This window comes from Rhodnius prolixus, unplaced genomic scaffold (assembly GCF_049639745.1).
Source record: "Rhodnius prolixus isolate KJV_2025 unplaced genomic scaffold, Rpr scaffold_5, whole genome shotgun sequence".
NCBI classification, from domain to species: Eukaryota; Metazoa; Arthropoda; class Insecta; order Hemiptera; family Reduviidae; genus Rhodnius; species Rhodnius prolixus.
In genome coordinates this window covers 2,531,121-2,548,406 of record NW_027411624.1, presented here as the reverse complement: position 1 = coordinate 2,548,406, position 17,286 = coordinate 2,531,121, and the positions used below count along the sequence as shown (strand labels likewise).

Sequence of the window (17,286 nt, the reverse complement as noted above, 5' to 3'; positions counted from 1 at the left end):
GGATATAATTTCAACAAGTTTAATAAAAGTAATTGGGTTTGTTGTATTTTAAGGAGAGGTTTTATATTCACAATTTTGTGTGTGTGTGTTTTTTTTTAACGCTGGCAAGCAGAAATATTGCTAAGCAGCTGATTTAAAGTTTTCAGCACAGCTGAAAAATGGAAAATTTGAGATAATTCAAATTTATTATTTCATTTAGAAGTTTGTCCCTAGGATTCTCTGGGGTAGTTTTTGATCTTGATTCATCCAAAAGTAACTGCTCATTTTTTATGGGATACAAATTTTACTTGGTTAGAGGAATTGGAAGCAGGTAGTATTGAATTCCAAAGGAAACAAAAGGAATTGAAATTGTTGGCACCAAGATGGGCTGAAGTGAGTCGTAACAGTACGAGTGATTTCTCTAAACTGTCAAATCGTTCTTTTTTTAATACTCATTTATACAATGATTCAATTCTATTCAACATTCCCGTCTAAAATACTACCATCTGCATTTCATTAGGGAAAAACCAGATCCTAGTTTCCTGAAGCTCTCATCAAGGAAAAGGCGTTAAATGTCCCTTAAAAAAAAGTAGCTTTCAAGCTACTAATTCCAAGCATTCAACCAAACTCCTCCAGTGTACGTTCATTGTCGTCCTGTGCGCCTTGCAGGAGGACAGCTGGTGCCTGTCTCTGCCAGTACGTTTTCCATCAAAGCAAAGGTGTTGATGTTTTTCCTTCAGTTTACTTTCACTCGGCTGCTTCTGCTTCTTCATCTAAACAAAGCGTATAGAATAACCTAATGAATTATTACAACATGTAAGGAAGGTCCATTCTGAGACCAGAGATTGAGGGGTTAAAATTTCATGAAGATAAGTTTTCTGTAGTACTTCCTGGAAGATCTAAATGTTCATCTGGGGCAGGTGTATAATTTTTTTTTGGTTAACAGAAAATTTCCCTCGTTTTTCACCCATTTCCAAAATTGCAACTGGGTACAGTCTTTTCTCGTCGTTATCTTTATCGTTACCCATGATCGTTCATCACCACTAACTCGTTTTTTTTTTTTGCCCCAGGAAGTAAGTTCTCGAAACCTTCAATCCGAATTATCTTACTGTAGAGTAAGTAAGCTACTTGGCAAGGGAAGTTATTATAATCGGGTAGATTTTACGTTTTCATTGATAATATCCATTTTGAAGTCTCCAGAATCCAAAATGAGTTGCTTACTAATTGATCTGATGAAAGGAAGTTAATTGAAAATAGTCTCAACACGTAAGCAAATGATTGGTGAAGAGTTACCCAATAGAAATGTTCATTTTTTTAGTTGTTTTTTTCCCCTCTCTAAAAATGGCTTCCAGGATTTCCTTCAAACTTTATATGCACATGACGTGCCCTACTCCTGTAAATAGAACTATGGGATAGGTTCCCGGTCGCGTCTCAACTCATAAAGCTCACTTAATTCAACTTTATGTTTGTGTTGGTAATAGTTAAATATAAATACTTAGTTACTACTTTGAGAAGAACCAATGAAACGACTACTAAAAGTTGAGTGAAAATTAGAGCTTTAAAAGCTTCCTCTTCTTAACAGTAATATTGATAAGTAAAACTTTGTCAGCTTCCAACTATATTTTATGGTAGTTTCCACTTATTCTGCTTTCTAGAATATTGATGAAAGTCGTGACCTATAAAAGTTACAATAATTTTTTCTTTTTAATGTTTTTTCTAGGAAGGTGATGTAAATTTGGAGAATGTGACGCACGAAGAAGCTGTAGCAACACTGAAAGCCACTCATGAAAGGGTATTACTGTTAGTTGGCAAGCCTGATCATGTGTACCTTCCGCCTGTACCGGCCGAACTATCTGCGAGTCCACAGCCTTGTAAGTGAATTTTTATTTAGCTGATTTGGTATTTTTTTACTCATGAGTGAAGATGGAAAAATTACTCTGCATTGATGGCCTGATTTACTCGTTCTATCTGTGGAAGGAAACAAAGCTTTTGATGATGGGCTTGATTCGAGTTATTGATGGTTTCAGCCCTTTTTTCCTTAATTTAGTATTGTCCTAAAGAGAGCTAACGTAAAGTATTCTAGTTTCCTCCTAATTCTTCCAGGCGTAACCACTTCCTCAACAACACTCCCTTCATTGACATCAGGAAGGGTAGAATTGCTGCTTTGCTCTTTGCAAATCCTTAGTTTTGAATAGAAATTTTAGGGTACAGCCCTTAGCGCTGCATTTTAAAGTAAAGTAATATTCACATAACCCAGTTCATAGATCACAAAACAAGTCGCCTTTTATTTCCGTTTTTCTTTTTAAAGTAACTGTTCTTGAGTTCGATTTTAGACATGTTATGCTCCTTCTCCAGTTCTAAGGAACAGCATGTTATGTATCTTATGTATCTCCCCAATAACATTCCTCATTTCAGGATCTTTGCTAACATCCATTTCCAACTTTGGCCCTAAATGTGCTAAATTACTTAAGATAATTAAGTTTTAGTGAAACCTGGTACACCTGGAATTAAGTTTTGAGCTAGGCGCAAATCCATTGCCTTAACCTTACTTCCCTTGGAACAACTAACTTGTGTCTTCTACGCCAATTTTTTGGTCTTCCACTTGAAAATTACAAAGAATTGTAAAAGGAAAACTTAAAAAAACAGGAAGTTAAGCTTTTCTTTGCTACGCCTATCTCGTCCTTGCTTTTATTATCTACAATATACCAAAAATCTTTGTGATCTTAGATTCAAATTTTAGAGCTCATAATTACATTTCTTAAATTTTGATTTACTTTATTCTTATTTATAAATAAATGACCACATTATTAATTGTGACTTGCATTTTTAGCGATACAAGATTCGTTACATGCATCTACAATACAATTGCAGCCGCCTTCGCCTAGGACGGTTAGCGTTGAAGATATTTCCTCAAGGTAAGTTCTTCGACTTCTTCTTCTTCTTCTTCATTTAATTCTTAATATTTATTATAATTATTAGTTTTACTTTGTTTTTTGCGAGATGATATTTTTATGAAAAGTTGTTTCCAATTTTTCTAACATATTGTTTTGAATGTTTCACTGAATTCGCATTCGTTCGTAGTCAGCTTATTGATGGTTCAACATTTAAACATGAACATGTTCAATAAATCACCTTTTTTTTTTAACACTTCGTCAAGCTCTTTCAGGTACTTTTTTGTTCTCTTCTGGGAACTTTCAAATTTATTATCAACTATAAAAAGATTTATTATCAACTGTATTTAAAGAATGCTGATCTCAACATTAAACGAGAATGCTGATCACGTTTTGCCACACCTGATTTGTTAGCTGGTTGTTCATTGTAGTTGTTAACAAAGTTAACTTCCTGCAAAACGTGCTTATAAAAGAGAGAGAGTGAGAGAGAAAAGGTTGTAAATTTTGCCTATTTTTGGTAAATTGGTAAAGAATTACTATTGTGTGTATAGGGCGGATATTATTCCGAATTGGTAAAGACCATTCCATCGTGATTTAAAACGATCGATTGTTCGTCATTGGCGATGGTAATTCTATTATTTTTTTCGACCTTGTAAACCTTTTACCATTCCAATTAATATTTTTTGTAAAAGTTCATTTTGCAGAAAGGTTTAATTTTGAAAAAGCTATATTTACGAGTAGTTGAAACGAAGGTTTAATTTGGTTGACAACAGGCTTAAGTTGATTAAATGTTGATTTAGTTTGAGTAAGTTTACACAAGCTTACTTTATTTGATGACAGGCTTCATTTGATTGAATTTGAGTAGGTTTAAAAAGGTTTAATTTGGTAGACGACAGGCTTAAGTTGATTAAAGGTTGATTGAGTTTGAGAAAAGATTATCAAAAGCTTACTTTATTTGACGATAGGCTTCATTTGATTGAATTTGAGTAGGTTTAAAAAGGTTTAATTTGGCTGGCGATAGGCTTAAATTGATTAAAGGTTGATTGAATTTGAGAAAAGGTTAACAAAAGTTTACTTTGTTAGACGATAGGCTTCATTTGATTGAATTTGAGTAGGTTTAAAAAAGGTTTAATTTGGTTGGCGACAGGCTTAAGTTGATTAAAGGTTGATTGAGTTTGAGAAAAGATTATCAAAAGCTTACTTTATTTGACGATAGGCTTCATTTGATTGAATTTGAGTAGGTTTAAAAAGGTTTAATTTGGCTGGCGATAGGCTTAAATTGATTAAAGGTTGATTGAATTTGAGAAAAGGTTAACAAAAGTTTACTTTGTTAGACGATAGGCTTCATTTGATTGAATTTGAGTAGGTTTAAAAAGGTTTAATTTGGTTGGCGACAGGCTTAAGTTGATTAAAGATTGATTGAGTTTGAGAAAAGGTTAACAAAAGTTTACTTTGTTAGACGATAGGCTTCATTTGATTGAATTTGAGTAGGTTTAAAAAGGTTTAATTTGGTTGGCGACAGGCTTAAGTTGATTAAAGATTGATTGAGTTTGAGAAAAGGTTAACAAAAGTTTACTTTGTTAGACGATAGGCTTCATTTGATTGAATTTGAGTAGGTTTAAAAAGGTTTAATTTGGTTGGCGACAGGCTTAAGTTGATTAAAGATTGATTGAGTTTGAGAAGGTTAACAAAAGTTTACTTTGCTTGACGTCAGGCTTAATTTGATTGAATTTGAGTAGGTTTAATTTGGTGGACGACAGGCTTAAGTTGATTAAAGGTTGATTGAGTTTGAGAAAAGGTTAACAAAAGTTTAAGACAGGGTTAATTTGATTGAAGCTTTTCTTTGATTGAATAGTGGTTATTATTATTATTTTTTTTAAAACAGTTCAATTTATTTTTTAATAAAATGGCAGATGTAAGGCGTAAATAGATTAAAGAAGGATTTATTTAATTGGCTCATAAAAGGTTTACTTTGGTTGAAGTAGTTTTATTTGTTTGAATAAATGGCTAGTTTTGATGCAGAAGGTTTAATTTAGTTTAGTGAAAGTTTTAAGTTGAACCAAATTTAATATTTATTTGAAGAAAGTTGTTTTAAATATTTCCTTTTTTTTATGAAAAGGTTAATTTGCTACAAAATGTTAAAAGGTCAGCCAAGGTCATTTTTTTTTAAAAAATATGTTAGTGTGCATGATTTTGTGAGTTCGCGTGTCGCCTGTTGGCGAACAACTGCCTGCGTTGACTGCCTTGAAAGTTGGCTATAATTCATTCTTTGATTTTGGAAGACCATTTTCAAATGATCTGCTACATAATTTGGAGGATGCAAGAAATATCAGATCATCTCCCAGTATTACCAACATCTTAATGAGAATTAATATTTGCAATTTCTCTTAAAAACGTCTCTATTGTTATCAACTCTGTTAGGATAAATTTATTTATATATTTTCTTACTCGTTCCAAGTTTCTGCTTCAAGGTATAGGCTTATCCAAGACATTTAACTTTAAGGGCATTGCACATTTAATTATCTTCCTTTTTTTTACAAATCAAATTAAAAAACCATCCTTGAAATGAGGTTGAATGTAGTAGTAATATTTTATGCCCTGTTTATGAATGAGCTGAGATAAACCATTTATTCCATTGTTTAATTATTTTTTTTTAAATTAATTAATTAATTTGTAATTACAATTTAAATTAATTATAACTCAATTTGTACGTTTTTTTTAATTAATGATTTGTTCAAGCTAATTTCAAGTAAAAGTAATTTCTAATTAAATTGTAAATTAAGTTTGTACACTTCTCCTGTTATTGATTAGGCGTTTTGTTAATGAATTAACTGTGGAGAGTGGGGGGAGAGAATTTATTGCAGAATAAAGTGCGCCATTTATTTTTTACGTTCACAACGTTTTTGCTATTTATTATTTATGAAGTAAAATAATAAATTTAACTAATTCAAAATCAAAACAGGCACCAAGATCACATTCATTCAGCCCAGGTTGGTTAAATATTTTTCGGTCTATTTCCTCAAAATAATTTACTAATTAACCAAGATAATGATACCTCCCCTTAATGAACTATTTATTAATACGTCATAGAGGAAATCCTTTTCCATGGTCTTGTCGGAACTTCTTACCAGATTACTAAATGGGTTTTCCACTTTTCTTTTTGTCGAATTGTTATTTTTTTATTTTATTTTATTTTTTAAATGATTTAAGGCGCGTCAACATCTAAGATTATTGGCGCCCAGAGCTTTTTTCAGTGCACTGCCGGCCTCCGGACAGTGTTCTCTCGTTACAGACAACCCTGTCCATCACCGGACAGTGAGCTGTAAGAATCTCCTAGAAAGAGAAAATCTGAGGGTCAGCAGCTGGATTCGAACCCACGGGACCTCCGCGTGGGAATCCAATACGCTAACCGCATAGCTAATTCCTTCCCTTATTATTATTATTGCATTTTCAGCTGTAAATTGAAAGTTTCTTATCATGTCAACAACTCGAGAATTGTATTAACAAGTCGTGTAAAGGGGCCTAAGTAGATTTTGTTTAAGCCACCGTATCCCAACCGTTTTTTTTTTTGGCTACATCATGCTAAGTACCACTTCGTACACAATGATTGCATTTCGTGATATTTGTTATTACGAGTTTGTTATTTTACTGTTATTATCTTTATTTTGTACAGAGATACAATGTATCAGTTACTAAGGAGTTCCAAGTTCATGTTCACTTTATAAACTTTGTGAAGTGTAAGATCTTAGTTTTAAAACTTTTTTTGAAATAATTAAAAATTGCGTACATATTTTTCTCTTCAAAATTATTAGTTAATTTACAAAGTTCTTCTTTAGGATTATTATATTTGTGTCCAAATCTTCTAAATTAATTTCTTTTAAGCATTCAACTACCTCTGTAAGTACCAATTAAACTTAATGTTGCTTGGATAGAGCTTACTCTCATTACAATCCAGTCTCTTTAAGCAGATTTTTACACAGTTATCATTTAAGTTCTGTCACATGATAATTCTATTAAATTTTCTTTATCTTTTATTGATAATGATGTAGCTTTTCCTAAATTTTCTTTATGGAAGGGGGGTTTGAAATCCAATTATCATTCGTGTTTTCGGGTTTTGGTAAAATACTCCATGAAAGACAATTTTAATCCTGTTAAGTGTGCTATTACGTATATTTTCTCGTATATCTTGAGACAGACTAACCTTATTGCTGTTCATATTAACTACTTTACTGTATAATATTATTAATTAAAATAATTTTTATGAGTTATAGGAAAGGAGATTTTTATGCTTTAATTTTTTTATGTCCGCCATTATTGATTATTTTTCGCGTACCACCAACCAGCAACTCGCGTACCACCAGCTGGTACGCGCTGATTTAAGCAATAGTTTTTTTAGTGTAAGAAGGGCCCAGTATTTCTGGTCCTCCACAGCTTCAGCCTGTTAGATTGGTTAGTGCTAATCATGATTTCTTGCAAACGGCTGAATAATTACTTGTGTAACATATATGGAAAATATCTGGTTAAACCCAAGCTGAGCAAAATATTGGAACAGTTTTTCTATAGAAAAAGGAAAAAGGAAAAACAAACCCATGAACCCTAGGGTAGTGAGTAATTTGTTCATTAGTAATGGGTTTTGTGAACCTGGGAACCCCACCTGGGGCCTGACTTTTCCTTCTCCAACATCTATCTGCTTTCCCTAATGAAACTCGTTACTTTCCTTGAACGTGGTGGGTTGCTCTCCTTCCTCCACCCGATACACATTCCTTTTTTAAAGAACTCATTAGTAAAGTCCACTAACCTTTATCATCCCCAGATGGGAGCCGCCCTTTTTTTGCCTTCTTTTAGGGAGATATTGCACACTTGTCTAATATTTGCTTTGAGGGCTTCTCCATGAGCGCAAACAGATATTTCAGGAAGTGGAAGCTATATATTTAGATGCAGCCTTACCAACATACGAGGGTCATTCAATAAGTAACGAGACAAATTACTACTGCTCAAAAACAGCTAAATTGATCCGTATGAAATTTTCAGGACATAAAGTTGGAAACCTTGCGATGACATCTGATCAGCTGTTCAATTATATTTTGTAAACATAACCTCAAATTTACTCAGTTAACGTAGTTATCAAAAATCCCTTAATCCGAAAATACTACTTCACTTATTTGATTTTTCGCTTTACTAAACGTTTTCCAGAAACTACAGTCCCAGGATTTCCTTTACACTGTGACTCGCTTTCCACTTCTGGTGGCTCTTTTACTAAGAACATTTCCCTCCAGGAGAATTCGGTTAAAGGCACTTCCGGGAGGAAATAAAAGTGGGTTCCAGTAAAGAACCCTTGGAGTAGAATGTCCTCCCTCCATATTGCTAAAAATCCCTATAAAAACCGGAAGTCTCCCTTTACATAACGGGTTATTCCCTTTTTTTTTTTTGAGATTAAGGCACCAGCGATTTTCCTTAAATTGGATGGCATTAGTGTTGGGTTTACAACGTTCATTGGAAAACTTTTTTTCCAAGATGATTCGATTAAAAAATAGGTCCATGTCAGTATAATGTACGACTCTGCGTGTTTATTTTTACTAATAAAATGGCGGTTAATAAATGTGTTGGTAAAATTACGAGTTTGTAGAAAATTTCAAGTAACTACTAAGGGTACCGGATGTACACACATTACCGGATTTGTCCGGTGATGGTTGACATTGTTGTCTTTAACGAGAGAACACTGTCCGGAGGCCGGCAGTGCACTGGAAAAAGCTAACAATAAATAGATAAGCACGCGGCATTTTACTTGCCGAGGAAAAACAATTTTCCTATTTACTCGACTTTTAAAGATTTAAAGTTTTTCTTTTTTCCAGCTTAGAAACCTTAGAAATACATTATGGTATTCTACCTTCTCCCTTTAGTAGTGACGTAGCTTCCTTTCCTACTCTCGAAACGCTGTGTTTACCTTGTTGATTTGTAACCATGGGGAATGACGTGTTACCCTACCACAGCAGGCTTTACAATAGTAGCCGTCTGCATTGTGCTGCTATCTTGAACACACTTACTGTATTACTAAGAAACATTTGTCATATGTACGTATACTCTGACCACACAACGTCACCGCAACGCTCTAGTGTATAGTGGCGCCGAACAGTAGCCTTTGTATGAACTATTGTAGCCACTAGCTTGTAATTCTCTTATTGCAAGGATTTTGAAATAGATTTGAGTTTGAAGATATTTTCAAAATTGTGATTATGGAAAATGTGAATTTCGGCCAGAAAAATTTCTCGCTTAATTCATCCCAGAATCAATAAACTATTGTGTGCACACCTCTCACGACTTCCTATTGTCGTTATTCTCGAATGTTCTCGTTACTTACAAAAAAAAATCTTCAAACTCCGCGGGTTTGACTTTAATTTGATTTCTAAAATTTAGCCACTCCTCCCGCCGGAAGTAGTTTTCATTGAATTTCCCTGGAAAAATGCCCAAGTTTTAAATTTACGTGTTTTCATCTCCCTCTCCCCAGTCCCTCCTTAATTGAATTTTCCTGAAAAGGAAGTTTCAAAATAACAGTTGTAGTTTGAACGTATGTACAGTTATCACACTAAATTTAAAGAAATGCGTTGTTTAAAGAAAACCGTTTTTCAGGAAAAAAAAAAATTAACTGGAAAATGTTATTCTGTTAAGGGATACCTTTATTTCCTTTTAAAGGGATACCGGTTGACCTTTATCGTCCAATAGGGATAAGTGATGGCATTTTTTGTAGCTATAGTAAAGATCTACTCACACTTGGCGCCACGGTAGCCGAGCGAGTTAAGAGGCGAGACCTGCAAAGCTCATATGCATTGTGGTTACTGGGTTCGTATCCCGGTCTTGCCCTTAGATTTTATTTAATGGTTAAATATGAAATAGTAAAGTACGTTTGCTAGTCGCCTCTGTCCACGACACCTAGTAAATGGTAGATGGACGTTAAGCCCCGCCTGAAACAATAGGCGATTACTTTACTTTACTATCTGCTTACACTTACAAATTTTTCTGACTTAAAGTACCTGAACGATCACACTACCTTCTTTCTGTAGATTTTAGAGGAAGTGAAAATAATTCAAAGGCGGGAATTCAGGATGGGTCAGTCATTCTGGAGAACACGGCCTTTAGAATAGTGTTCCCTCCAGTTCTACCTTAAAGATTGGTTCAATTATTTTTAATTCAGTATGGACAACAGCACTCTCCTCCGTATATAACGTCCAATAACTAACTGTATATCGTAAAGTAGGTGTAAAGGTTTGGGGGGTGAAGTTGTATCTGTGCGTCAAGTTATAGACGTAGCAGTGCCTATACTCCTGTCCCCAACCAAACAGGAAGTCATAATGTTGTCTCCGGAATAATGATCACATTTCTAGTAGAGTGACGTCTCATGCTTGATTCATTTTTGTTGTTGCTGATAAAATAATATTTTTCATTTATTTATTGCAATATGCTCTTTTTCCTCAATTTATTATCTAAAATTCTTTTTATCTGCAAAGATTGCATTATGAACTGTTCAGTATGATTTTATGGTGCTCCTAAGAACTACAACTCTTTCTAGAACTGGACGTTGTTCCTTAAAAAAAACTCCCCATTTCTAATAGGTTAGCCCACAATATCTCGCCTTGAGGTTAAGTCTCAATAAGGGGACCACACAATCCTTGAGGAATCTTAACTCCTTCTCCATCTCGGTTTGCTGGAGATGGTTACTGATTTTCTGGAGAGTGCATCTCTCTATCAGCTCCAGGCAGTGGAACTTCTAACAGTGCCTGAGGCTGGACTAACCTCTTCTGGTTGTCACTTATTAGGACTATATCTCCCACGGTCTTTCAGAGCTTCTTTGGTTCATGCGTTGTAATACCATCGGAATTCCAGACGTAACCCCAGACTTAATCTTTACCTGAAACGAACGTATAGGTTTTTAAAGTCACTTGGTCATTTTCTACTAGGTAGAGGTCACCTGTGAAATTGCTAGACCTTATTGAAAGTAAATAGCTACTGCAGATTCTGTGCAAGTGGTTGTTGTAGAAAACTTGGAATACTCCTTCTTTTTTTTTATCAGACTGTCCCAAAGAAGATTTTTGGGGAAGTCTAGGTACTACCAGGTGTTACGAGTAAGGGGGAGATACTCCGCATAGAACGCTTCTAGATTCGGTGACTCCTCAGATATCTCAGTTGAGGTGGAAAGTGCAGGAGGGTTGGAAGCGACAATAAGTCTGAGTCTTAGGGCAACCCCTCTTAGAAATAGAACAGTAATAGGCATCCTCCTCTAGCCAACCCCAAGCAAAACCAGCGACTTGATTTCTTCTCTTTCACAAAAGAAATGGCGGTTGACTTAACAGCCGTTAAGCTCGCTTACGTCACATCGTAGAGCCCACAGTTTACTTTTTGCTTTTGAAAACTTAACCGTTCACTGCAGTACTTTTGAATGCCCGTATACATGCCTCTCCCCGCTCCGCTCTGCCACCCCTCCTAGCCAGATCCCCTATGTACCTAGTAGTCCCCTCACCAATACAGCTGCTCGTTCAACCCCCCTCAAGTAATATTCATGCAGTTTTTACTTTGCCTTTACCCACTGGTTACAGTTGTTACTATTGCCTCAGTTGCTTACAGCCTATGACAGCGGAAGTGCGCCTTGTGAGGAAAATGTGCCGAGCGGTACGTTACTGTGTGTTGTTTTTCTTAATGTTGGGAAATTCTCTTACCCCCACCTAGCTATCCTGTTTTTTCTCGATTTTGTTCACTCAAAAAACGCGGCAAGTTCTCCGAGTTAATGTACATATCGACTGGGCCAAAAAACGGAACCAACTTCCGTTGGTTGTAGCTTCCAAAAATTTCCGCCTACATGTACTATATAAATGTGTAACATTTATTTCAAAAATTTTCCCGAAGAATAACCCTTAGTAGGTAGTTCAAGGGAAGATGTGTGATTAGGCTGTCCTCTAATGTGCTATTTAAGTACAATGTGTTTCCTTAACTGCGTGAATAATACAAATTAGGAAGTAAATATATACAGGGTGATCCATTTAAAACGCACCAATCGCTAATAACTTTTTAGGAAAGCGGAATTTCGGAAAAACCCACGTAGTAAACTATGTTTTTTTTGGTCAAGTTTTCAAATTTTCTACCCCAGATGCTGTATCTTCATTTTTAGCATAGCTACGCCTAAAAACCCGATTAGGGTTTCATAAGGATCACTGGTTTTGACAATAATTATGAAAACTACATAAAACACTGTGAAAAATGACGTTAACCCCGTTTTCATATCCCTAACATTAGTCGAGATATTTTAAGATCAAAGTTACAATTTTATCTTATTCATGATCGGTTTTCAATATTAATTTTCAAACCAGAAATAAACGTTTTGGGAGGTCCTCTGACTGCGAAAAATGGTTATTTGTGACGCAAAGTGAAAAAATAATATTAAAACTGTCCGGTAGGACAGTTGTATAAGGGTTGATCGTAAAAAACTGCACGAAATAGCGTAACGTTAAATAACACCCAACTTTGACAATTTTTTTCTCTTTTTCTATAAAAGATAAAATTCCCAAATTTTCTTTAAAATGTAGGGCAAACCCTCCTTTATGACTGTAATTTTTTGCAACAACCCAGATTTAGTAGATTTTGAGAAAAATGTTGCCGAAAATGAGCAAAAACAGCTTTTTCAGAAAATGTTCTTGTTCTTGTTCTTCTTGTTGTTGTTGTTGTTACCTTTTTTGTAAACAACGTAGCGCCTAAACGCGTGAACCGATTTTCATGATTGAGGTGTCATTCGTTTCGGAATTTTATGTAGATGTGCCTTATGGGGGTCTCGACGCTGTACATCAAATGGGGGAGGAGTTAGCCCCATATATGTGAGGCCCCTTCTCAAAATTATTATTACTAATAACTCTGAAAATGTTGACCCGATTTTAATAAAATTTGGCAGGATGAAAGGTTTAGGGCACTCCTACGTAACATTTAAACGACGTTCTGCTCTTACCCTTATTAGGGGGAAGTATGGTAATCGTTTCAAATTATCGAAACGTGAACCGATTTTCATGAATGAAGAAGTGTCATTCGAATCGAAATTTTGTACAGATTTGCACTTTAAAAGTCTCGTCGCTATGACTCATAAGGAGGGGAGTTTGCCCCACCCAAATAAGGCCTTTTCTAATACTATTATTACCAATATTTCTATTACGCTTAGTTCGATTTGGATAAAATTTACCACGAAGAAGTGGTTAAAGCTCCTCTACCTGGCTGTGAAGTGCCACCATGCTCTTACACCTACTAAGAGGAAGTACTGCAATCGTTAAAATTATCAATGAGTGAACCTATTTACATCAATGAATTCGATTCAAAATATTTGCCTTTTAGGGAGAAGTACTGTAATCGCAGTTTATTTTTCTTACTCCTCTTAAAAGGAAGTACTGGAATCGCTTTTTAATTTTGCTATTTACGTACAAATACCTTCCTATTTTATTCAAAACGCTTTCTCTAAAAAATTGTTATTGAGGATGGTTTGGGCACCGCAACTATAATCATTCTTTAAAAAGATCGCTCCACTGGTAGTTACGGTTCGGACTTAACACCTTTTTAGGTTATAATGGTAGAATTTATTATTCCAAATTTTAATAAAATCTGTAAAGCAGATATGTAACTTTGCAAAACAGATAAAAAGGAAAATCTATCCAAAAAGTACAAAAATCTCCTTAACAAAAACTTACAGTTTAAAATGTTAAGTATAAGGGTTGATTAAACGCCAAAAGGTACACAAATCAGCAGTACCCAACATTTCATTAATACTTCATTAATATTTAAGTAATTTTACTGCATTAAATTTCATTAATATTTTTTTGAATTTATTAGAGGTCACAGACCCTTATGCTGGCCAGTTCATTCATAATTTTTTTTTTTATTGATTTAAATCGCGTCAACATCTGAGGTTATTGGCGCCCGGAGTTTTTTTCAGTGCACTGCCGGCCTCCGGACAGTGTTCTCTCGTTACAGACAACACTGTCCATCACCGGCCAGTGAGCTGTAAGAAGCTCTTAGGAAGAGAAAATCTAAGGGTCAGCAGCTGGATTCGAACCCGGAATCTCCACGTGGGAATCCGATACGCTAACCGCATAGCTAATCCCTTCCCTTAGTTCATTCATAATATTTTATTTTTTGTTATAATTATGATAAAATGTATATTATATCTTCGTAATTAAATAGGTACTTTATTATAGCTTTATTCCAAATTATTCTTCTGATTTATCTTTATTAGGCCCTTTATTCTGAGTAGTCACCTATACATGCATGTTAAAATAGAAAAAGACAAAGTTAGAGTCGGCTACTGTTTAAATTTGAATCACGGATTTAAAACAATATTTCAGTCTAGAATTCTTCTTACCGAAGTATTTGTGAGTACAAATAACGCATAGGTAATATCCAGTAAATTATTCAACAATAATTATTCATTTCTCAATTGTAATTTAATGTAGTCCCTCTAATTTTACTTATAGTAGGTAAAATACTGGTATAATTAGCTGTCATAAAAATATGCATATCTTATATTCCAAATATATAACACTGTGGTAAGAATACCTAGATTGAGAATTGAAGAAAACTATTATTTACTATAAAGCCAGATTAATTATTACCTATTATTAAAAAAGCTTGACTACTAAATAAAGTAACAATTGCTTTAATCGAATTACGAACTTAAACCGAAGATTTTTATTTAAAAATAAAAATAAATAAATAAAATAAACAAAATCATTGATGAATGTTGGTGCAAGCATTTTTGAAAAAAGTTTTTGAATTTTTTAGCCTCATATTTTTTTTTATAAAGTTTTTTTTTTAACCTGTGATTAATAGTTTGTTGATTAGATATTACAGTCAATCTAAGAAATAGTGTTCTATTTGAACAAATATTTTGTAGATTAAAATGGCCAGCATAAGGGTCTGTGACCTCTAATAAATTCAAAAAAATATTAATGAAATTTAATGCAGTAAAATTACTTAAATATTAATGAAGTATTAATGAAATGTTGGGTACTGCTGATTTGTGTACCTTTTGGCGTTTAATCAACCCTTATACTTAACATTTTAAACTGTAAGTTTTTGTTAAGGAGTTAAATAAAGATTTTAAAACGTTTTAAATGCATCACTTGTATAAGTACGTAGTAGTCCAAATTAGGTGTACCATAATGTTGAATCATTATGTTGTTGTTTTATCTAGGATTTCCATAAGCATTCCTAGTTTCAAGAAAATTGAATTACAATCGATTATGGTGTGAGAGAAAAGTTGAATTTTCCGGTTCAGTTTTTTTTTTTACTTCCCCTTCTTCCAGGAAAAGTGTGCGCAAATTTCCAAAATGTCGTGATTTCATCAGATTTTCTGTTTTGAGGTGGTTTTTCTCGGCTCTCTCATTGTGTGAGTGTATAAACACAAAATGCTTCAAAAATGGAAAAAAAATCTCAATAAACGGAAACTCTATATCGATTAAGACCCCCACCTGGAAACCTCAATACAATTTAGTGATTAAAATTTATTTAAATCGATGAAAGTACCATTTTCTGATTCGATTTTTTTTGTAACTTTTTTTTTAGAGGTTTTATCCATCGTAGCAGATATGTTTATTTTAACTCTGACCGGCTTCGGATTAGTGGTAGAGATATCGACTTCATTTTCAATAGTTCAGTTCAGCTCAGTTTATTTCCCCTCTTGAAAACTTTATTATTCATTTAAATGGTAAATCTATAAAATTTATTTGGGGGGGTTCTTTAAAAGAACAGATTTAGGACTCTCTCTCTAACGTTCAATTCGTGTAATGTCCAGTTTCTGCAGGCTCAGAAAACACATGCATTGCGCATGGGCACCTGGCAGATGGCTAGCCTTTTGTAGGTTCTGTGTCAGGAGGAGGAGGAGCAGGAAACGGCACTGCACGTGTTGTGTCAGTGTGAGGGGCTTATCTGGGCTAAGTATGTTACTTCTCGGGGAAGGAAAAACCAAGGCCTGTGAGCTTAACCCAAGAAAAGCTCTCCAGCATTGAGTCTGATTAACAGGACAGGTCTGGAGGATGAACTTTAGAGTGAGGGGAGCCACAATAGATCTCTAAAAGGGGTCGAGCAGTGGCATAGGCCTTGAAGCCGCCCTAGTCTAATCTAATGTCCAGTTTTACAATCTGCACAAATTTAATGTGAACCTCCCTCGTGATTGGTTGGGTGAAAAAAAAGTCGTGTGAGTATTCTCGCCATATTAGACCCCCTCCACAAACACACACATTTTGTATCCAAGATTTCCTGTAAAGGTTAACTTTTGAATTTATTTATTTGTTATTAATATATTCCGAACGAATTGGACATAAAAACATATGTTCTTGACGGAATGTAAAACATAGGTTTTTATGTAGATTTATTCAAAGAGCATTTTTATGGATCGTAAACTGCTTTCTGCTTTCATTAATACATAGATAAAATAAATGAAAGAATATTCTATAAATAAACTAGAGAGATAAAACAGGAAAAAAAAAGAAAGTTCTGCCCAATCGTGGTCTAACAAAAGCCCATAATTGTCTAACATCAATATGTGATAGATTTGACCTTTAACTGCAGACTTTAAGGTGTGCGTATTGTCAAATATGGATTATCCTTCGCTTTCTATCTTATTATTTTGGTTGTTTTGGGGGTTAATTAAGGGAAATATCTCTTAATATTAAAGGTATCTTGATAATTTTCGGTTTAGTCTGTAATTGAGCATCACTTTCTCTCGCTCTAGCCATGGCTCTAGAGATGGGAAGTTGAGATCGTTCAGAGATTACTGGAAATATCCATTTTTTGAGGTGCCGGAGTTCCTGAGTTCTATTCTGAATAAAGGTTTGAGAAAATTGCGATCAGAGAAAGTAAGGATATTAACAGGGGGTCTAATACTAAGTACTGACAAACTTCAAACATTACTCTCAAATTAGGAAATTAAAATTTCCGGTTTAATCCCCCCAAAACTAAAAAATGGAGATTATCTAAACCAACAATACATCTTAGCATTGCGGGTCTAGCCTATAACCGCCTAACATACTTTACTATAAATTTCTCTTATTAACCATTAAATAAAATCCAAGGCCTAGACTAGGGGGAATCGAACCTACTAAACCAACAATACATCTTAGCATTGCGGGTCTAGCCTATAACCGCTCGGCTACCGTGGCGCCTGCCTCCTAAATATGTATACATACAACACTGCTTCTTTGAGAACACTCCAAATCGTGTCTTATAGGTGTAGTGCAGTGTGCAGGATTATCGTTTATCGATTGCTTGTTATCGCTAATTGTTGCAGCACCGTTCCGCAGCAGTTTCACGATTATTGCTGCTTTCAGAGGATGTTATCTTCTCCTGAAAGCAGTATTCTCATATATGTAGTTCATTAGTTTCAGATGGTTGAAAG

General features: G+C 34.6%; 1 protein-coding gene across 20 annotated transcripts in view; it reads left to right on the top strand.

The window, feature by feature from the left end:
* Positions 1 to 17,286, top strand: part of dlg1 (MAGUK family member discs large 1) — a 775,373-nt gene that overhangs the window by 693,886 nt on the left and 64,201 nt on the right. For all 20 annotated transcript variants that reach the window (XM_074136765.1, XM_074136768.1, XM_074136767.1 and 17 more), the window contains 2 exons: positions 1,700 to 1,850; positions 2,810 to 2,894. In XM_074136765.1, coding sequence (XP_073992866.1) covers positions 1,700 to 1,850; positions 2,810 to 2,894 — 236 coding nt within the window. The remainder of the gene's footprint in view (positions 1 to 1,699; positions 1,851 to 2,809; positions 2,895 to 17,286) is intronic.